The sequence below is a fragment of the Acomys minous genome (assembly GCF_964271855.1).
Source record: "Acomys minous genome assembly, chromosome: 14".
Classification (NCBI taxonomy): domain Eukaryota; kingdom Metazoa; phylum Chordata; class Mammalia; order Rodentia; family Muridae; genus Acomys; species Acomys minous.
Window position 1 is genome coordinate 23,005,742 of NC_140496.1, and position 20,603 is coordinate 23,026,344.

At 47.2% G+C, this 20,603-nt stretch overlaps 1 protein-coding gene across 2 annotated transcripts; it reads right to left on the reverse strand.

Annotated features, from left to right (window-relative positions):
* Positions 1 to 5,158: 5,158 nt before the first annotated feature.
* Positions 5,159 to 14,671, reverse strand: LOC311582437 (cocaine esterase-like). Of its 2 annotated transcripts, XM_084755586.1 has the most exons (12): positions 14,531 to 14,671; positions 12,845 to 13,049; positions 12,072 to 12,213; positions 11,076 to 11,209; positions 10,736 to 10,994; positions 10,235 to 10,333; positions 9,852 to 9,992; positions 9,673 to 9,753; positions 9,275 to 9,419; positions 8,433 to 8,567; positions 7,884 to 7,956; positions 5,159 to 7,461 (listed from the first exon to the last, which is right to left on the reverse strand). In XM_084755586.1, the coding sequence occupies exons 1-12, from the start codon at positions 14,604 to 14,606 to the stop codon at positions 7,275 to 7,277; spliced, it is 1,677 nt and encodes a 558-aa protein (XP_084611712.1). In that variant the 5' UTR covers positions 14,607 to 14,671; the 3' UTR covers positions 5,159 to 7,274. The 2 variants fall into 2 exon arrangements, with proteins under 2 accessions (XP_084611712.1, XP_084611713.1); XM_084755587.1 differs by lacking the exons at positions 9,673 to 9,753; positions 9,852 to 9,992 and having other exon boundaries at positions 5,164 to 7,461; positions 14,531 to 14,670.
* Positions 14,672 to 20,603: the final 5,932 nt, after the last annotated feature.

Consider the following 20,603-nt stretch of genomic DNA (forward strand, 5'->3'; position numbering starts at 1 on the left):
GTATCCAAGAAGACTCTCAAGGACAACTTCCTTGATAGTGCGCAGTGACCGTGCAAGTGTGACGCGTTTTCTACGGACCAAGGGCTTCAAGAGCAGTGTCGAGCATTTGGACACTCCAGGCTCACTAGGCTTGCATTCAGAGCTACATCCCTAACCAACACAGACCACTGTAATTATGTGTGATTGCTTTCAGCTGCCACTAATTAGTTCCTGGGTCTTTTGGGGACAGGATCTTGATCCAGAACTCAAACCAGAGGGCCATCAGGCCATGGCTGATTGCAGCCTGGATATCTGGTTACTGCTCCCCTTGGCCACAGACAGGCCAGTGAGGCAGGCAGGCCCTCAATACTGGGGTTTCTGGGACATACTCTTCCATCAGGGCAGGGCTGAGGATCTTTCAGATGCCTGCTGAGCTTGGATCATATCGCTCGATTTGGGTCAGGGCAGTGAACTAAGAAAACTGAGGGCATTATGGGGGACTTGGTGGCAAGTTTCCTGATATAGGGACAAACTTAAGAACAACTCATGGTGGTGGCGGATGGGGTGAGTGGGAGGTGGAACTCATAGAAGTAGATGGGGCATGGGACTCTGGGGCTGAGGACACGCTGTGACGTACTGATCCTTATCTGGAGCTGTCCTGCCTCAACTGTGATAACAGGATCGTTGGACCAATAGTTGGTTGGGATTGAGGTTGTGTGTAGGTGAGCCCCAGACTTGAGCAGTGGCTGTGCCTATGGTCTTGGCCTTCCTAGCTAACCTCAACTCATCAACTGCATTACGAGGGTGCTTACTCTCTGTTGCTCAGACAAGTCTCAGGGATTTACTGAGAAGAAAACCATGAGGTGCCTCGCACCAGGGACCCAGTAAAGACTTGGGCAGGACGGCCACAGCTCTCACTTGGGACCTACAACACTGAGCATTGCCCTAGGCATCAGGACTCGCTTCTGGATATAATCATGCTGAAAATGTACTGTTTGGAGTGCAAGGGTCCCAAAGAGGAAGTCCCCATCATCTGCAGGAACTGGGCTTGGAGGATCTGTGGTCTTCAGCATTCCCCTCCCCCCATGTACCTTAATTCGGGCTATGCTTAGAGTAACATCAACAGGTTACCAAACTCAGGAGGCAACATCTGAATGGGATCAAAGTGCGGCTGATTAGACAGGGTGGGAAAGCCTCGGTGTAGGAGCAGAGAAGGAGAGAAGAGCCAAGTTCTGGGGTGACCTCACATACAGCTGAAGTTCATTGAGGTGTATCGATAGGACGTCTAGTGGTGATTTCTTTATAATTCAGGAGCCCCAACATCACTTCCTATATATTCTATAGGATAACCCTCAGGGTTGCTCTGTCTCTTTGCTTCTGGCTGTCAGTGGTGTCCAAGCTATAGGTGGCAAGGAGGAGAGTTTCAGATTGGGGGTGGTGAGTTAACCTGGGCTCCCAAAGCCTTCCAACCCGGCAGGGCTTCCAAGTCACCAGAGGTAGAGACAGACTTCATTTTTTGGGGGGACATACTTTATTTCTAATTGTGTGTATGTGTTTGTGTCTGTGGGCGGGTGTATCTAGGGGAGCAGAGGTGCCCTCAGAGACTAGAGGTGTCAGATCCTCTTGGAGCTGGAGCTACAAGCTGCCCGATGTGAGTTCTGGTAACTGAACCTCCAGAAGAGCCGTATATACTCTTTTTCTGCACAGTCATGGCTCTTGTCTCTAGACCTCACTGTTGACATCAATGATGATGGTGACAGGCTGAAAACCAAGAGAGGCTACCAGCCTTTGTGGGTGTCTGGATGAAGAGACTTTATCTGCAATACCAGCTATGACCTCGAAGGTCAAACATCAATGGCATGCCCTGGAATATCTCTGAAGTCCTGTGAGTGCCTTAACACTCATTCCTGGCTTGGCCTTAAATCCCACCCTGAAGGGTCCCATGCCTGGTTCCGTATGCCCAGGCCATCAGCTTACACCCAAGACTACCAGACAGCATGGCTTGGAGATGAGGTATTTGTGCCTGAGGAGTTGAAGGCCATGTAGGCCTTCTGCTCCATATGCTATTGCCACACCTTTTCCACACGCATCACCACTGGGCCCGCCTGTGTCGATGCCTAGTGTTTCCTCTTCACTCCTGACCTACAAGCGCTTTACCGGGGCCTTTGAATCTACCTGCCCACACGCAGACAAGATGGCTATTATCTGTAAAGGACTAGACGGGGACATAAGGGTTTTGCCAATACCTCAGCTGAGTGCAGGTGCTCTCCCTCAGACCCTACGGTCCTTGTGGCTTGTAACATGTATGAAATCATTCTCACATCCCCCGAGGCTGGGAAGTGATAGAGGGACCATCCCACCTAGTCACACGGTTCTGAACCCAGGGCTCAGAGGCCAGAGCTTGGTGGTGGAAGGCACTAAAAACCTCACAAGAACTGGAGACCAGAATGGGCATCAGAGCTACCTCAGTTTCCATGATAGCATTTGGGTATTTGGTGACTTTGAATTCAGTCTTCTGGCTGTAGCCTGGCCTAGGGCTCACAAGCACCTACCCAACCTAGGGCCCAAAGCCCCCTGGGAGGTAGGAGAGCTTACATGGATGAGTGAGAAGACCCATCCCTCACATCACTCCATGGTCCAGGGGCTTCAGGGGTGCAAAGTGCCATGGCCCTACGGGTGACAGGGTGAAGAGAATTTCCAGGAAGATGTAGAATTCCACGTTGGTCTCCTTCGTATGGACAAGGTGCCCTCTTACCTGTGTCCTGGGATATTGATGGTGTGATGATATCAGGGCTGATAATGTGACCTGCCTCCTTGTCACCCACAACTCAGCCTTCCGGGGAGTCTGTTCTGCAGTCACTGGTTTCACAATATTTCCCCCCTTTCACATGTGTACTACTCCAGCCATTGGGGTTTTAAAAATTCTACTTCTATGATGAATTCAGCATTCCTATATGCATGCAAACAAGGAATAGCCTGGTGTGTGTGTGTGTGTATGTGTGTGTGTGTGTGTGTGTGTGTGTGTGTGTGTGTGTGTGTATACGGCTGATGTTAGTGGTTGTGCTTCAGGGGAAAAGGAACTGAGGTGGTGAATTCTGTGGCTATATGAAAAACTACTGAGGGTACGCTGAGTATTGAGCATGGCCCAACGGACTTCAATGAGCCATTTGAAGGAGCCATCTATGCGTGGGACAGAAGAAAGTGTGACCTGTTACCCATATTCTTTATGATAAGTCAATTATAGTTAATGTTCCAATTATTGGGTTCAATGTCCCTACGCTGTATCTGTTCTGACTATGTACTTTTTTCTTCTTGCTGTCATTCTCTAAACAATATAGCCCAGTGACTATTTACACAACATTCCCATTGCACAAGACATTCATTATAGGTTTGATTACCTTCATTCATTTAAATAAAATAATTCGTGTGCATGAATGCTTTGCCTGCATGTATGTACGTGCACCACATGCATGCAGTACCTGCAGAGGCCAGAAAAGCACGACAGAACCCAGGAAACTGGAGTCATAGGTAGTTGTGGTACACCATATAGGTGCTGGCAACCGATCCAGGGTCCTCTGCAAGAGTAGTAAGTGTTCTTAACCACTGAGTCATCTCTCTTGTCACCTATCTATGTTTATTCAAAATTAAACATTCCTAGGTTATATGCAAACACGAGTAATCTTACGTAAGGGATGTGAACACCTGCATGTGTAAGTTTGTGCTGTGGGATCCTGGAGCTAATCCTGAGGGGTGGTCAGGGATAATGATACTTCGTCTGGATGTTGGTTCAAGGCAACATCTTATTTATGTTGTGGTTTTGGGGACAGGATATGATGAAGCACGTCCAGCTTCAGATTTTCTATGTAGCAGAGGCTAACTTGCCTTGAAACTCCCAATTCTCTTGTCCTCACCTCTTGAGTACTGGGGTTGTAGGCGTATATCACCAGGCCTCGGTAAAAATCTTATTTTCAAAGGGAACTCTAAGGCCCAGGGAGGTCTTCCTGCTTCAAGGCTTAGTCTCCACAACAGCGGTTTTCAGTCTGTGGGCTGAGACCCCATTGGAGTCACATATCAGATATCCTGCACATCATATGTTTACATTATGATTCTTAACAGTAGAAAAATTATAGTAGCAATTAGAATAATTTTATGGTTGGCCGGGGGGGGGGGATCACCACAACACAAGGAACTGTATTAAAGGGTCACAGCATTAGGTAGGTTGAGAACCAGTGCTCTACAATGTGCTCAGCAATGAGAGGTGTGCTGGCTAGTTTTATGTCAATTTGACACAGGCTAGAGTCATTTGAGAAGAGGGAACCTCAGTTGAGAAAATGCTGCCATAAGATCAGACTATAGGGCATTTTCTTAATTAGTGATAGCTGTGGTAGGGCCCAGCCCGGTGTGGGTGGTGCCATCCCCAGGCTGGTGGTTTTAGGTGCTATAAGACAGCCGACTGAGTGATCTACTGGAGAGCAAACTGGCAAGCTGTACTCCCCTCCCCCTGAACCCCTCTCCCCACCTTGCCCCAGCCTCTGCATCAGCTCCTGCCTCAAGGATACTGCCCTGCCCTGCCTGCCTTGGATGATGACCTGTGATGTGGAAGAGGTTGCTACATAAAACCTTTCTTTCCAAGTTACTTTCCACCGTGGAGTTTCATCATGGCAGTAATAACCCCAATTAAGACGGCAGGAAAGACAGGAGCTACGGAGGAGTGGCCAAGAGAGATGAGATGAGTGTGGCCTTGTGCTGGGTACTGCGATAAGGAGGTAATAAGCAATCAGTTCTCACACTGGAAGCTCTTGGGGTGAGAAGCTAAGGCACCAAGGACACATCCAGGCATGGTGCCTGCATGGCTTGAGCCTCTGATACTGGTCTAGAGGTTTCCTGGCAGACACAGCACACTACCTTTTCTCTTAAGGCTAACAGGTGTCTTTGTTGCAGTAGCACTCTTGGGGTAAAGAGAACCCAATGACCATGTAGATCCGCTTTGAGACACGGTGCAGGGGCCTTTGTATTCCCAGGTCTAATAATCTCGCATGGGTTCTTATTGGGAAGTCGAAGGTACTTCTCTGGCCAAGAGAAAGTCACAGACATAGAAAAATCATAGTGTGAAGTTATTCTTATTGTAATATTGACATCCAGTGACAGTTCCAGCCACAAACATGGGAGAGACATGTTCCAAGTCCCACATCAGCTGCTATGTATGTGCCCAGTCTGAGGATCCCAGATTGCTCAGTCTCCCCATTGTCTTACTTAATCTTAAGTGCTCTATGCTCTAATTCACCCCTAGTCTTCTGCTGCTTCAGGGACCCATCTTTGGAGCTTTAGACACATTGAGAACAAGGTTTCTATGCTGTATCCTCCCCCAGCATCGGTGTCTCTGATGCTTTCTCTCCTGCAGTCTCAGAAGCTCTGTGATTTGGTCCTTCTTGGTGCCTGGAGCCTTGCCATGGACCCCAAGGAAAAAAAGCAGAGGCCCACAGGTTTTGGTACTTAGTCATTCATGAATTCAGCCCAGTCCCATGCCCACCTCATGGGCCTATTTTTCCTTTGCTGCAGGGCTCTGCTATGAGGCTGTCCTGTGCCACAGTGACATGCAGTCAACTATCAGGGCCTCACCCAGGTAAGATATTGGACCTGAGATCTTGGGTGCAGTGTTTGTTGGGACTGAGGACGGTAGGTGTGGCAAGAGACTGCACTTATTGGAAAGGAGTCACCAGAAGCCTATGACCATCAGGCAGAGTTATCACCCCTTTCTCCTCTCTCTGCCTTCACTAACCTTCTTCAAAGACGCTGTGTGGCTTCTTCAACCTCTTGGAGATATAGCAGGAATAGAGAAGACAGAAGAAGGGGACCCACCTCTCATGGTGACACTAGGCAGGTGTAAGTACTGTTAAAAATCTGGTAACATCATTGTTACTGTAATGTAATGGTAAGTTCGTTAAATCTATACTGTAAGCACTCCTCCTGGTTTCATTTTCCCACAAATAAGTAAAAGATAATGGGGATGAGAAACTTGGCTCATTAATTAGCAAGTGATGGCTTCTCTCTTCCTGCCCTGGAAGCCTCAGGTGAAAGGGCTCTCGGTCTAAGAACCAGGTGGACTACTCTGATGCCAGCACAACCTTCTAGGGATGCCTTGAGACAACCATGCAAACATTACAGTTGGCTGCCCTGGCTCCAGAAGGCATGGCCTCAGCCAGGGCTGTTTGAAACCAGTTTGTACCAGATGTTTGCTGTCACAAGACTTGACAGAGTCTAGCTGATCTTGCAACCCTTTCCACCTTGGAGCACTTCTCCCGGTGATCTAGAATAGTGGTTTTCAGCCTGTGGGTTTTGACCCCTTTGGGTGTTGAAGGATCCTTTCATAAAGGTCACTAAAGACCATTGGAAAACAGTGTAATATTTACATTACAATTTGATACAGTAGGCTAGTTTTAGATGTGCACATATGTGGGTGGAGAGATGGGCGAGAAAGAGAAGTGGAGTGGTTTGAACACTACGGAGAGAGGTAGGACTGGAGAGCTGAAAGTTCAAAGGAATAGCCCGATGTGAGCAGGGGGTTCACATCCTTTGATACGGCAGCAGGAGATGGGCTAACACAGGGCTCTTGTAAATGAGGCCTGTGAGAGCTCGGATGCTGGTTTGTGGTGGGAAGGTCATGGAGAGAAAGTGCCACCTACAAGCCAGAGAGAAAGCCCTCACTAGACACCAGATCAGAAGACCAGGGCGTTTATCTCCTAAAACAGATAGCAGTAAACGTCTGTATCTGTGATAGTTTTGTTATAGTCACTTGACTGAACCAAGACCCTGGAGTTTCTAGTCCCCAACTGCTACCCTGGCTCCTCTTTATAGAATACAAGGACATCCAGGAGGACTTGCTGAGAAGCAGAAAGGTGTGTCAGTGACCCAGTTTGGTGACATAGCAATGAATGGAAGGCCTGGGAAACCAGGGGAGAAAGACGACAAGGTGGGCAGAGGTGGCATGAGGAAGTGAAGAAGAAAGAGACCTATGCTCTGTGGCCCTGTGAAGGGTACAGGATGACCACTGGGTGGTGCTCACTCATTACACCTGCCTGGGAGACTTACTGTATGTATAATCAAAGTAGACTTCTGGTAGGCTTCGCAGTGACCACCATGCCTTGGGTTCTTTATAAATGTTGTCTGAACAGATGAATGAAAGTGCATGAACGGCTGTGTGAGCGTTGGCCTAAATCCACGTCTTCAAAGGATACATAAGCATGCAGGGACGATCCCATCTGCACTTAGGACAAGTCTGTCCCCAGCACAGGGCATTACAGCTCTGTATGCCTGTCTTTATCACTCTTTAGCTCCTGGATCTTCTGGGGCAGGATCTTGGTCCAGAACTGAAACCTGTGGTCCTTCAGGGCTCGGCCCACGACAGGCTGGATGTCTAGCTGCAGGTACTGCTCCTCTTGGTCAAACACGGGCCAGTAGAACAGTCCGTCACCATTGGGGTTCCTGTTGATATGCCCTCCCAGCAGGGTTGGCCTGAGGTTACTCTGAGTCCTTCTTGAACCAGATCCCTTGATTCAGGTCAGGATAGTGGACCAAGAAGGCCATAGCATTGTGGAAACTTACAAAGGGGGAAGTGCCTGTTCTAGAGAAGCAAGTACTACCCACTAGTGACTGCTCCACGTTCAGCAGAGTCACCTAGTAGAGGCAGGCTCTAAAGAATAGTATCATCGCTGTCCTCATCCTTTAGGTTATTGGGAGATTACCAGTGACTGGAACTCATTAGGAAGTCCCTGACTGGATTGTTCTGGTATTGGGGCTGTCATGTGATGAAGGATGTATGCATGTCAATGAAGCCACTACTCACAAGAGGAGCCCTATGTAGGTACTTGCCCCTGGGAAACTGATGGGGAGACATGCCTTCTTACCCATTTCGGGCAAAGTTGGCCCAGTATTTCATTATCATCCTGCTCAGCATCTCCTCCTCCTCAGTGAGGTCAACTGTAGACAGGAGGAAGACAAGGTCCCATTCAGTTGCTTGCTCGTGTTCCACACTCACCATCCCAGGTGTCGCCTGACCCTGGGCCCCAACCCTGGGCCCCTCCCTTCTGAGATCTCCTCTTCCTCAGTCTTCCTTTATGTGAGCCAGTCCCTACGTGAATCTATCTTGGGCTCATTCTTGAATCTGAGGGCCCTATTTCCATGTTATACTGGAACAATTATGGGAACAAATATAGGGAACAACTATGCCTTTGGATCACCTTCATTAGTTCTCATGACAGACACTGTGGTTGGCCAGGGTGGGTGCAAGTGGAGGGAGCACAGTTTGCAGTGGAAGATGGATTGGATCCTGGTCTTGTTATGGTCATTTGAGCTGTAAGATGTCTTAATCATTTCTGAGTCTTAGTTTCCTCAGCTAGACAGTGAGAGCAGTCACCTCCCAGCACCCCAGTTCCTTGGGATTGAGGAAGACTCACTCAGGTTGCCACAGAAAGATCCAAAGACAAAAGGAAGTTCATCGCCATGGTCAGCTTTCACGTGAGGTGGCTTGATATCCTTGAAGACATTGGGCCGATGCTGGAATTCATAAAAGTAGACAGGCGCATGGGAACCTGGGGGAGAAGACACACTGTGACATAGGGACCCCTCATGCAACTCTTCTTCCTCATCCATGGTTACAAAATAGCGATGAGGTGGCCTCAGCATGGGGCTAAGGCTGTGGCTCAAGGTTAAATCATGACCTCGGCTTTCTTTTCTTTTCTCTTCTTTCTTTCTTTCTTTCTTTCTTTCTTTCTTTCTTTCTTTCTTTCTTTCTTTGAGACAGGGTTTCTCTGTGTAGCCTTGACTGTCCTGGACTTGCTTTGTAGATCAGGCTAGCCTCAAACTCACAGAGATCCACCTGCCTCTGCCTCCCTGAGTGCTGGGATTAAAGGTGTTTGCCAATGTGCCCGGCATGACCTTGGCTTTCTTAGCTGAGTAGTTTAGGCAAGTCTCTAAATATCACTAACCTCATCTGTAAAATGAAGTTGATGTTTGGCCCTTAGGGAAGCACAAAGATTTACTGAAATAAAAACCATCAAATGGCTGGTACCAGGAGTCCAATAAAGACAAGAGTAGGGCCAGATATGGTGGCTCATGCCTATAATCACAGCACTCAGAAGATTGGAACAGTCAGTTTGCCTTAAGTTCTAGTGTAACATGGGCCCCAGAGTGGGATTATGTCTGACATGGATGGAGACCTGGACACCATATAATTCACATGGGATCCACAGCTCTGTGATGACCCTGAGGCATCAGGCTCAGTTCCAGGCATGCTTACGTTGAAAGTGTGCTGTCTGTAGTGCAGGGATCACGAAAATGGTGTCTGCCATCATTTCAAGGAATTGAGCTTGGAGGGTCTGAGGGTCCTTTGTGTCTCCCATGTATTCCTCCATCAGTAGGTCCCCAAACTCTGGAGGCAACATCTGGTACAGGGAGAACAGAGAGAGGCAGTTAGTTAGGCAAGGACTAGGGCAGGGAGGCAACAGCTTCAGGGGTGGGAGATGGGGTCTGAGACATATGTCATGAGGTGTAGGGAGAAGGTTTCAAATTCATGGCTCTTCCCACTGATAGACTCAAATAGGAAAATGGGAACTCATCCTATTTTTATGAGCATCTCAGCTTGGGCGAGTGTCTGACAGCTCACTGTCCATTGGAGATCAATACCAGGAGTTTTACCAACTGTGCTGATAAATTTCGCAAATGAGACTGCAAGGTGTTTCTGTCCAATTCCTTCATGGTGTCAGAGATGTTCATCCCCTGAGAGGAAGGGAGAATGAGTTGGGTCGGATGGTCTTGTGTTCCAATCCCCACTATTCTCCCAGGGCTCCCCAGGATTGCATAGGGTGGGACCTCACTGTGGACAGAAACCAGCCAAACTCATCGTTGTTGACACCAATGATGCTGGGGACAGGTCGAAAATCAACAGAAGCCAGCAACTCCTGTGGGTGTCTGGGCAGAAAGGCCCCATCCACAACACCATGGATAGTCCTGAAGGCCTGAGGGGACATTCAAGGTCAAGCAACAATGTCATGTTGTGGACATTTTTTCTGATAGCCTATGGGTGCTTATATCCATTCCTGGCTCATCCTCAAATCCCACCCTACATGGTTCCATATGCCTGGGCTGTCCATGGCCTAGAGGTGAGAAATACGTGCCTGAGAAGTTGAAGGCTATGCAAGCCTTCTGCCCCATATACTATGTCCACTCTTTTTCCTTACCCATGACCACTGGGCCTGACCTTGTTGATAGCAAGTATCTCCTCTTCACTCTTGTTCCGGAGGCAGTTCACCAGGAACTCGGAATCTACCTGCTCACATCTAGACCGGTTGGCCACTATCTGTAAAGGAACCAGAGCTTTATCCTCCCAGGCATGGAGAGAAGTCTTTTCCTAACAGCCCAGCTGAGTTGAGGTATCAGCACATCTCATACGGGCAGGTAGGAAGTTGTTACAGCTTCCCCAAAGCTGAGCGGTGGCATCCAGAGGAACTGTTCCCACCTACACACATGATTCTGAAGACAATGGGGGCAATCTGGGTATAGCTTTACTGGCCAGAGAAGTAGCCCATGTGAGACCTGGGCTATGGATTCCGACCCCTGAGGACCTCAGCAGTTCTCAGGAAGGAGAGAGTAGCACACCTCCATGGCCCTTGTTATCCCCGAAGAGAAGATAAGAAAACCAGAGGTTCTTAGGGAAGGGTTGGGGTGGTGGGCCAGATCTGGGATGGTGGAGGGCACTTACTGTGTAGATCACATCAGAGGTGTTGGAGATAAGGTCAGGCAGCAGGGCCACCCCACTCTCCATGATGGCTCTGTGGAAGAGTCCTTGGGACATGGGGGACACAACATGTGAAGACACACTTGTGCCACCTGCTGACTCGCCAAAAATGGTGACCCGGTCAGGGTCTCCTCCAAAGTGGGCGATGTTCTGCTGGACCCAGCGTAGGGCGGCCACTTGGTCCAGGTAGCCCCAGTTGCCTCTGGCGTGCTGGTCTCCAGTGCTGAGAAGTGGAAGGGACAGGGATGACTGGGCTGTCTAGGTTCTGCTCACCCACCATTGCCCAGCCCAGCCCCAGACTCACCTGAAGAAGCCCAGGACACCCAGACGGTACTGGATAGTGACCACCACCACATCCTCCATGGCGGCCAGTGTGGATCCATCATACAAGGAAGCCATGCCTACAACCAGAGCACCACCATGGATCCACACCATCACCTGGAGAAGTCAAGACAGGGATCAGCTGGCTTCTTCCTGGCCTAAACACTATCCTAGCTAACCTCTACACTATCTGACACTCTGTAGCTGCTGGCATGGACACAGGGTCATGGTCTGTGCCTAGAGGAGGTATCCAAGTTCAGTCAGAAAGAGCGGGCCGTGTAACTTTTATTCTGTCCCATGAATTATAGCTTGGCTCCATCACTCCCAGAAATTCTCTTAGGTGGAAAGAAAGTGTCTTCCTCATAATACTATTTCAAAACAGTCATGTCTTCTCCATCACTATTGGCTTAATATATAATTAATGCCTAGAGTCTTTGGTGATCTCAAATTGCAATAATTATGTAGTTTATGAGTTGGTTTCCTTAAAAACATTATTATTATTATTATTATTATTATTATTATTATTATTATTATTATTATTATACATGTGTGTGTTTTGTCTTATTTAGGCAATGGTGAATGTTTGGAGGTCAGAGGACATCTTTCTTGAGTCAGTTGTCTCCTTCTTCCTTGATATAGGTTTTGGGGATTGAACCTAGGTCACCAGGCTTGCATGGCAAGTCCTCTACACCGTGTGCCATCTTGTGGGCCTATGCGTTTGTTCGGTCTCTTCTTTGAGAATAAATAGAATGAGCCCCTGGCACACACTTCATGGCGACATCCTCTGACTCTTGGAGCCATCGAGACTCCGTGTTCCCATACCTGCCTGCCCTGACTGAGAAAGCCTTATTTGCTCGATAGCAAGAGGATTCCCAGGAAGGTCCACACTGCAGCAGGGACTGCGCTAATCTCGTTTCTTCTACTATTCCAGAGGGATAAACGGTCTCTCATCCACAGTGGACCAGGACCTCATACTCACAGGCAGGTTCGAGCCCTCGTGAGCATGGGCAGGCGAGTAGATGCTGAGGTACAGGCAGTCCTCGGACATGGAGATGGGAGGTGGGGTCAGATTCAACAGGGACATGACCAGTCTGTTCATTTTGTCAGCTTTCTGAAGACACCTGGTAACAAGAGTAGTCGTTCCAGGAACCGTGCACCACTCAGACTAGCTCCTAGACTGCCTGCAGAGGGCCTTCACCTCCTTCACTCCCCGGTGTCTGGTTCACCACGGTCCTTCTCTGAAGTCCTTCCCACCGAGTTCAAGTCTTAGCCTCTAGAGAAGCTGAGCTAGAGACCAGCTTCCCAAAAGGACCCCACGGTTTGGAGGGTCTTGGGTCCCACTCTTCCTGAGGGTAGGAACTGTGACTCAGTATTCTCTGTGGGAACCATTGGGTGCAGATGACAGACACTACTTCTTCAGTGCCCATCCAGGCCTGTACATAGGAAGCGCCCCCGCCCCCAGCCATTGACCAATGAATGGTGTTCAGTTTCCCCATAGGGTAATGGCACACCTCATCCTAAGTCCAGGGGTCCTCATGTCCTGCTGATGCTAGGCCCTGTAACCTATCAGACATATTCTAACTTGTGAGCTTCAACATAGTCATTGGAAAGTGTACATGGAATTCCCCACTCACACAGGAAAAAAAATCAATTTTTTTTTGGTCGAGACGGAAGAATGGTTGCAAGTACCCAATGGCTTACAAAACCTCCTCACCTCAGGCCCTGAAGACCCTTGGGCCTAGGAGAACTTACATGGCTGGGTGAGAAGTGCCGTTTCTCACACCACTCCATGGTTCAGGAGGCTCTGGGGGCGCAAACCGCAGCAATCCAAGAGGAGGCTTGGCAAAGGGAATTCCCAGGAAGCTGTGGACCCCTACATCAGTGCCTCTCACGTGGACCAGGCTGCCTTGCACCTGCCCTGTGTGTGTGGTCCTGATGGGGCCGGCTGAGTCTTGGCCTGTGGGTGGAGAGATACCATCAGAGCTGGGTCTGTCCAGTCAAAGCCTACCACACTTGGAGTGCTGCTGCTTCCTTGTCACTCACTGCTTGGCCATGTCACGTGGCCCGGTTCTACAGACATTGGCATCATCCATTTCCTCACCTCACATGCCTCCACCACTGGCTTTTTAAAAAAAAATTCTATTAATATGAAAACTTCAAAATTTCCATATTTGTTTCACAGAAAGAAGCTGTATTTTAGACGTGAATGCCTGATGATGGGGCTTGTGTTTTGTTAAAGGAGAATTGAAGGGTTGAATTCTGAGACTATATTGAAAACCACAGAGATGTACATGGACACTGTGCCAGTCCTAGGGGATTTTGTTGGCCTTTCCAAAAAGAGTTAGCATTGGACCTCACTATAAGGGATCCTAATGTGGGACCCAGCTGTTTATTACAATTTCCCCTCTAAAACCAGAAGCTACTGGATCAGTGGAGGCAACGGGAATACCTGATGGAAAAGCCTTTCGCTGCATCAGGGAGAGACTTGACTTCGCATAATAACACACATGTCCCATTGCAGCGGGTCCTAAAGTCACTTGCCTGAAGGCTCCTCTTCTTTCCATTTTCCTAATTCTTGTTATAGATAGAAGTAAATCTATGGCATACCATAGATATTTCTCCATAATATTCCCTAAACAATATAGGATAAGAACTTTTACACAGCATTCATATGTATTTGGCATTTTAGGACTCCTAATTAAACCTAGAGATCAATTTGTGGGTCTCATCAGAAAAGCTTCTTTTTTTCAGTAGATGGTAACTAACGCAGACCCACAACTGACATTGTGGCATTCTCAGCCATTAACAGGACATCTGCAGGGATCACTGCATACCTAACCTGAGCTTTGGATATGGACCTAGAAGTTTCCTGGCAGAAAAAGCATGTCACTTTTGCCCTAATGGTTAAGCTGCACCTTTGCCCCATGCCAGGTGTGTGTTGTGAAAGGAAGCCAGTGATGGTGGAGGTCAACATTAGGACGCAGTGCAGGAGGTTTCTGTGCCCCCTAAAATGAGGGTGACCGTGCATAGGTCTCCTTTGGTTAGTGCTGGGGTGTTTCTCTGTCCAAGGGGAAGCCACTCTCAGAGGGCAGTCACAGTGCAAAGGTACCGTTGTTGCCTGCCCCAGACGGCGGCAGCTCCAGATGCAAACACGGGAGGACAAGGTTCCAAGTCCCACCTCCCCTACCTTGTTCCTGGCCTATTGATCTGCCTATTGAGATCTGCCCAGCTCCTCCCAGTCAGCCTTGCTTACTCAGTAACCCCCTCTCCTCTATGGTGGCAGGGACCTTTGACACATCAGATGGCATCAGGGCTTGTGTTAATTCCATCTCAGTCTCCCTGATGCCTACCCCCTCAGTCCCATCAGGCCTGATCTCTGTATCTGAATAACGTGGCAGGTCCACACCCTACCCATGCCCCCTCATGCAGGAAACTCACCCTGTAGCTGGAAAAGGAGAAGCAAGAGCCCACAGGCCCTGGCAGATAGCTTCTCACCAAGTCGGGTCAGCTTCATGGTGGACTGGCAGGCCTGTGTCTGCTTGTCGGGTGTTGTTACGGGTCCCCCTGTGTTTCACCGAGTGATAGTCAAGGTTTCATCCAGGTAGGAGTTTGGACAGGGCAGGGCATAGGCGGAGCTCAATGCAGGCCTGGGCAAGATGAGAGCTGCATGATTGGTTGGGCAGAGGTTGCTGGTGAAAATTATTAGGGCCAGTGACCAGTGCACGGGTAGGGTGTGGTCATTTCATCTCTTCCACTGTCCCCACTGAGCTCCTTCAAAGGTGCTAAGTGGCTTCTGCAGTTCCTTAGATATCCCAAACATCCTCTCTTTAGGCCTAAAGTTGCTGACTTTCTTAACTTCCTTGTAGTCTTGGTCTCGGTGAGAAGACTAAACTGTTGGGATAAAGAGGAGGAAGCAAGAAGAGTAATCAGAGGCTCCAGGACGGAGAAGAGGCTCAAGATTGACAGGTGGAGAATAGAGCCCGCCTTGACCAGGTGTAGGGAAGCGACTGAGCAAAACCAACACCCCTTGCTAGGTTGCTCTTTTAGATGGCTGCACCCTTCTAAGTGGCGGGGCCCTTCATCCTGAGAGCTCCACTTTGCTTCCAGGACTCATAGTTTACTGGTCTCTGTCAATGGTCCCTCATTTTTCAGGCTGTGATCTGAGACTTTTTGAGAGTCCCCACCCACTCAGTCTTGGCCTTCCTTTAAAATAACAATAATGATGTCAATTAACAATAGCAGCCAGTGTGTGTGTGTGTGTGTGTGTGTGTGTGTGTGTGTGTGTGTGTGTGTGAGAGAGAGAGAGAGAGAGAGAGAGAGAGAGAGAGAGAGACAGACAGACAGACAGACAGACAGACAGACAGACAGACAGAGACAGAGAGACAGAGAGAGACAGAGAGAGAGAGAGAGACAGAGAGAGACAGAGAGAGACAGAGAGAGACAGAGAGAGAGTCAGAGAGAGAGAGAGAGAGAGAGAGAGAGAGAGAGAGAGAGAGAGAGAGAGAGAGAGAGAGAGAGATGTTTTTACTCTTGAGCCATCTTGCTGGCCATCAACCTTTCTTTTGGGGAAAAAACCATACAAGAGACTGGGGAGACAGCTTAGTCAGTAAAGTGCTTCCAAACATATGGGTCTGAGCTTGGGCCCCAGTACCTGTGTATAAAGCCAGGCATGGTGGCAGGCATTTGTAATCCCAGCTCAGGGGATTTCTTCACCAGCCAGCCTAGCCTAACCCATTAGACCCAAGTCATGGTGAGAATCCTATTTCAGAAAACAAGGTGTGGGGGTCTGGAGAGATGGCTCAGAGGCTAAGACAAATTTTAGGACTAAGTGTTATGGGTGGTGTCCCCCTGCCTCCACTGGAAGACCCACCTGACTACAGGAGATGGCTGCTTCAGGCTACTTAACCTCTGCTGCTAGAACTCTCAGTTAGGGTCACCCCCATAGACTCTTGGGAGGCTCGTCTGTCCCAGAGATGCCCCCAACACTGATTTCTAATCTTTCTCCCGGTCCTCACCTTACCTCACCCCAACTCCCACTCACCCCACACCTGATCCCCTCTCTGCTACCATCCCCACCCTTTTCCACCCAGTTCCCTCTCTCCATCTACTTCAGATACCTATTTTATTTCCTGTTCAGAGATTCAGCATCTTCTCTTGGGCCCTTCTTGGGTCTGTGGATTGTAGCATGGTTATCTTGCACTTTATGGCTAATATTCACTTATAAGTGAGTACATACCATGTGTGTCTTTCTGGGTCTGGGTTATGTGACTCAGGATGATCTTTTCTAGTTGCATTTAATTCTTGCAAGTTGAACGGTTTCGTTGTTTTTAATAGCTGTGTAGTATTCCATTGTGTAAATGTACCACGTTTTCTTTCACCGTTCTTTGGTTCAAGGGATATCTAGGTTGTTTCCAGCTTCTGGCTATTATGAATGAATTTGCTATGAATATAGTTAAACAGGTATCCTTGTGGTATGATGGAGCCTCTTTTGGGTATAAGATCAGAAGAGGTTTTTTTTTCCCCCCTTCGGTTTGTTTATATGGTGGATTACATTGATGGATTTTCATACGTTGAACCATCTCTGCGTCCCTGGGATGAAGCTTAATTGAGCATTGTGGATGATGTTTTTGATGTGTTCTTGGATTTGGTTTGCAAGTATTTTATTGAGTATTTTTGCATAAATATTCATGAGGGATATTGGTCTGAAATTCTCTTTCTTGGTTGAATATTTGTGTGGTTTAGGTATCAGGGTGACTGTAGCTTCATAGAATGAGTTTGGCAATGTTCCTTCTCTTTCTATTTTGTGGAACAGTTTAAGGAGTATTGGTATTAACTCTTCTTTGAAAGTCTGGTAGAATTCTGCACTAAAACTATCTGGCACTGGACTGTTTTGTTTGTTTGGGAGACTTTTAATGACTTCTATTTCCTTAGGGGTTATAGGATTATTTAGATTGTTAACCTGATCTTGATTTAACATTGGTAAGTGGAATCTATCAAGAAAATCATCCATTTCATTTAGATTTTCCAATTTTGTGGAGTACAAGCTTTTGAAGTAAGACCTAATGATTCTTTGGATTTCCTCAGTGTCTGTTGTTATGTCCTCCCTTTCATTTCTGGGTTTGTTAATTTGGATAGTATCTCTCTTCCTTTAAGTTAGTTTGGCTAAGGGCTTGTCTGCCTTGTTGGTTCTCTCAAAGAACCAGCTTTTAGTTTTGTTGGTCCTTTGTATTGTTCTCTTTGTTTCTAAGTCATTAATTTCTGCCCTTTCATTGTGTATCCTTGCCTGGTCTGGAACTTGCAATGTAAGGTGTGTGTCATGCTGTCTGCTCCGCGCTTTAAAAATATTTTAACATTAAATTTTAATTTAATTTAACTTCATGCGTATCGGTGTTTGCCTGCATGTTTGTCTGTGTAGCCCTTTCCTGCCTTGTGTCCACAGAGGCTAGAAGAGAGCGCTGGATTTCCTGAACCTGGAGTTATCATGCGGGTGCTGGGAATTGAACCTGGGTCCTCTGGAAGAGCATCTAGAGCTCTTAAATCATGTGCCATCTTTCCATTCCATATTTCTAGCTTTTAAAAATTAATTAATTAAAGCGATTATTTTGTGTCTATGGGTGTTTTGCCTTCATTTACATCTGTGTACCACATACATGCAGTGGTCCTGGGGCCACAAGAGGGCATTGTGTTCACTGAGACTGGACTACAGACTGTGTGAGTTGCCTTGTGGGTACTGGGTCAAGCTTCACTCCTCTGAAACAGCAGTCAGTGTTTTCTGACTGCTGAGTCATTGCACCAGCCTCTTATTTTTAACCTTCTGAGGAATTTCTACACTGGTTTTTCATGGTGGGTGAATCAGTTTGCACTCCCACACATCCTGTATTTGTTGTCTTTTTCTTTTAATTGCTCTTCACCATTCTGACTCTGGTAAGATGAAATCTCAAGGTACTTTTAATTTTTATTTTCCTGATGGCTAAGGATTTTGAATATTAAAAAAATTCTCAGCTATTTGTATTTCTTTTATTTTTCTCTGTTTAATTCCAATGTCCAGTTTTTAATTAGGCTGTTTGTTTTCTTGGTGTTTAGTTTTTTTTCCCCTCCTCTTCCTCTTCCTCCTCCTCCTCTTCCTCGCCCTCCTCTTCCTCTTCTTCGTTTGGTTCTTTGTATGTTCTAGATATCAGCCCTCTGTCAGATGTATAGTTGGCAAAAAATTTTCCCCCATTTTGTAGGCTGCCTCTTCAGTCAAATGATGGCCCTGTCACTGTACAAGAGGCTTAGTTCCATGAGGTCTCATTTGACAATTGCTGGCCTTGAGCCTGCACTGCCAGCGTCCTGTTCAGAAAATCTTTCCCTGTGTCTTTGAGTTCAAGTGTGCTTCTTTATTGGATTCAGGCCATCAGGTCTCACACTGGCATCTAGCAGCATTTACCGAAGATTTCTCCAATGCGGATTTTGTCCTCTTTGTCAAAATTCAGGGAGCTGTATGGGCACGGGGTTATATCAGGGTTCTCAAATCTATTCTATTGGTCAATGTATCTGTTTTTAGCCAGTACAATTCTGTTTTTTAAATTACTATAGCCCATAGTATAATGTGGGATAGAGATTATGATGCCCAAAGTGTTTTTGTTTTTTATTTATCAATTATTTTAGTATTTAGTCTTGTTTGGGCTATCCCTGGGTCTTTCTGTGTTTCCATATGAATTTTGAGATTATTTTTGGTAGGTCATATGTATCTAGAAATCCATCTATTAGTTTAGTGAAGTTTTAAATTTAAAAACACAGAAAGAAAGAGTCACAAGAATGTTTTATTAATTTATTATTGTGTGTGATATGGTGTGTGTGTGTGTGTGTGTGTGAGCATTCACAAATGGACACAGATATGCATATATGCATATATGTAGGTGCGGAGGTCAGAGGACAATTTTCTTGAAATTTTTTTCTCTCCTGCTGTGGGTTTCAGGGATCAAACTTAGATGATCAGGCTTGTGCAGCAAATGCCTTTACCTGCTGAGCCAACTCACCAGCCCTTCTAAGAGCATTTCACTTTGTATATATCTGTGTATACTTGAATTCTTACATACATATTTACACGTATATATACATAGTGTACACACACACACATGCTATATATTCTTTTGGTTTGAATTTGAATGTCCCTGGAAGGTTTTGAAAAATATGACTTGAACACTTGGCCTCCAGCTTGGGATCCTATTTTGAAGGCTGTGGACTCCTAGGAGGTAGGGTACAGCTGGTGTAAGTCGGCCTCTAGGGCCAAACTGTGCTGGGGACTTTTAAGTCAACTTGGCACAAGCAAAAGTCATCTGAAATTGAGGGAATCGCAACTGAGAAAATGATTCCATAAGATAGGGTTGTAGGCAAGTCTGTGGGACATTTTCTTTTTAAAATTAAATAATTAACTTTACATCCCAATTGTAGCTCCCCCCTTCTCTCCTCCCAGTCCCACCCTCCCTCTCTCTTCCATATATCCCCCTCCCCTACTCCTCATAAGAGGGGAGCTACCCTCAACCCACCCCAGGACATCAAGTCACATCAGGACCGAGGGCATCATCTTCCCTCTGGCGATGTGCACCCCCCCCCCCCCGCCAGGTGCAAGTGATAAAAAAGCAAGCAACAGAATCCATGTCAGAGACAGACCCTGCTCTGTCCCCTAGTGAGGGACCCACACAAAACCCGAGCTGCACATGCAAGAATTTTCTTAATTAGAGATTGACAGGGGGAGGGTCCAGCCTTTTGTGGGTGGTGCAATTCCTGGGCTGGTGGTCCTGGGTTCAATAAGAAAGCAGGCTGAGTGAGGCACGAGGAGAAGCCAGTAAGCCCCTCCATGGCCTCTGCAGCATCTCCTGCCTCCAGGTTCCTGCCCTTTTTGAGGTCCTGCCCTGACTTTCCTCAGTGATGGACTACGATGTGGAAGGATGAGCCAAATAAACTCTTTCCTCCTTAAGTTACTTTGGTCATGTTTTTTTTTCCCATCATAGCAGTAGAAAACCTAAGTGAGACGCAGGCCTTGGAAGGTTGGTTTTGTTCTGGTGCTCTCTGCTTTCTGTTCTGCTGCCAAGTGAGAGCTTGTCACCACACCTCCTGCTGGGTGGAGCACCTGGCCTTTCATGCCAGAATGGACTGGAAGGCTCCCGGAGTGTGACAGATAAATCTTCTTTCAAAGCAACGTGATACTAAAGTGACATATCTAACGATGTATCTATTTCTGCATCCATCTCTGTAACTCTGTATCTAGCCCTGAAACCAGGAATGATCCCTGTATCTATCTCTGCATCTCTATTTCTCTCCAGAACCAGACATGAAAAATGTAGGGCAACATCCACAACCAGCAGCACATACCCATACAATGCAGTAACAGTTCAGGCCCATTAGTTTAAGTATCAGCGAGGACACAAGATGACTGGCATATCCTCATACACTGGTACGAGACGGTCATTTTGAAGGTGATTCAGTGGTTTCCTTTCTTTCCTCATTTGTCTTTTTAATGCTTTTCTGG

What these genes read in the sequence shown, in the direction of transcription:
- LOC311582437 (XM_084755586.1), bottom strand. Translation starts at nt 14,606, where the DNA reads ATGAAGCTGACCCGACTTGGTGAGAAGCTATCTGCCAGGGCCTGTGGG. An exon ending in CCTCTGATGTGATCTACACA is followed by an intron (nt 10,334 to 10,735) that starts GTAAGTGCCCTC and finishes GTTCCTTTACAG; the next exon opens with ATAGTGGCCAACCGGTCTAG. An exon ending in GCCAACTTTGCCCGAAATGG is followed by an intron (nt 7,462 to 7,883) that starts GTAAGAAGGCAT and finishes GCATATCAACAG; the next exon opens with GAACCCCAATGGTGACGGAC.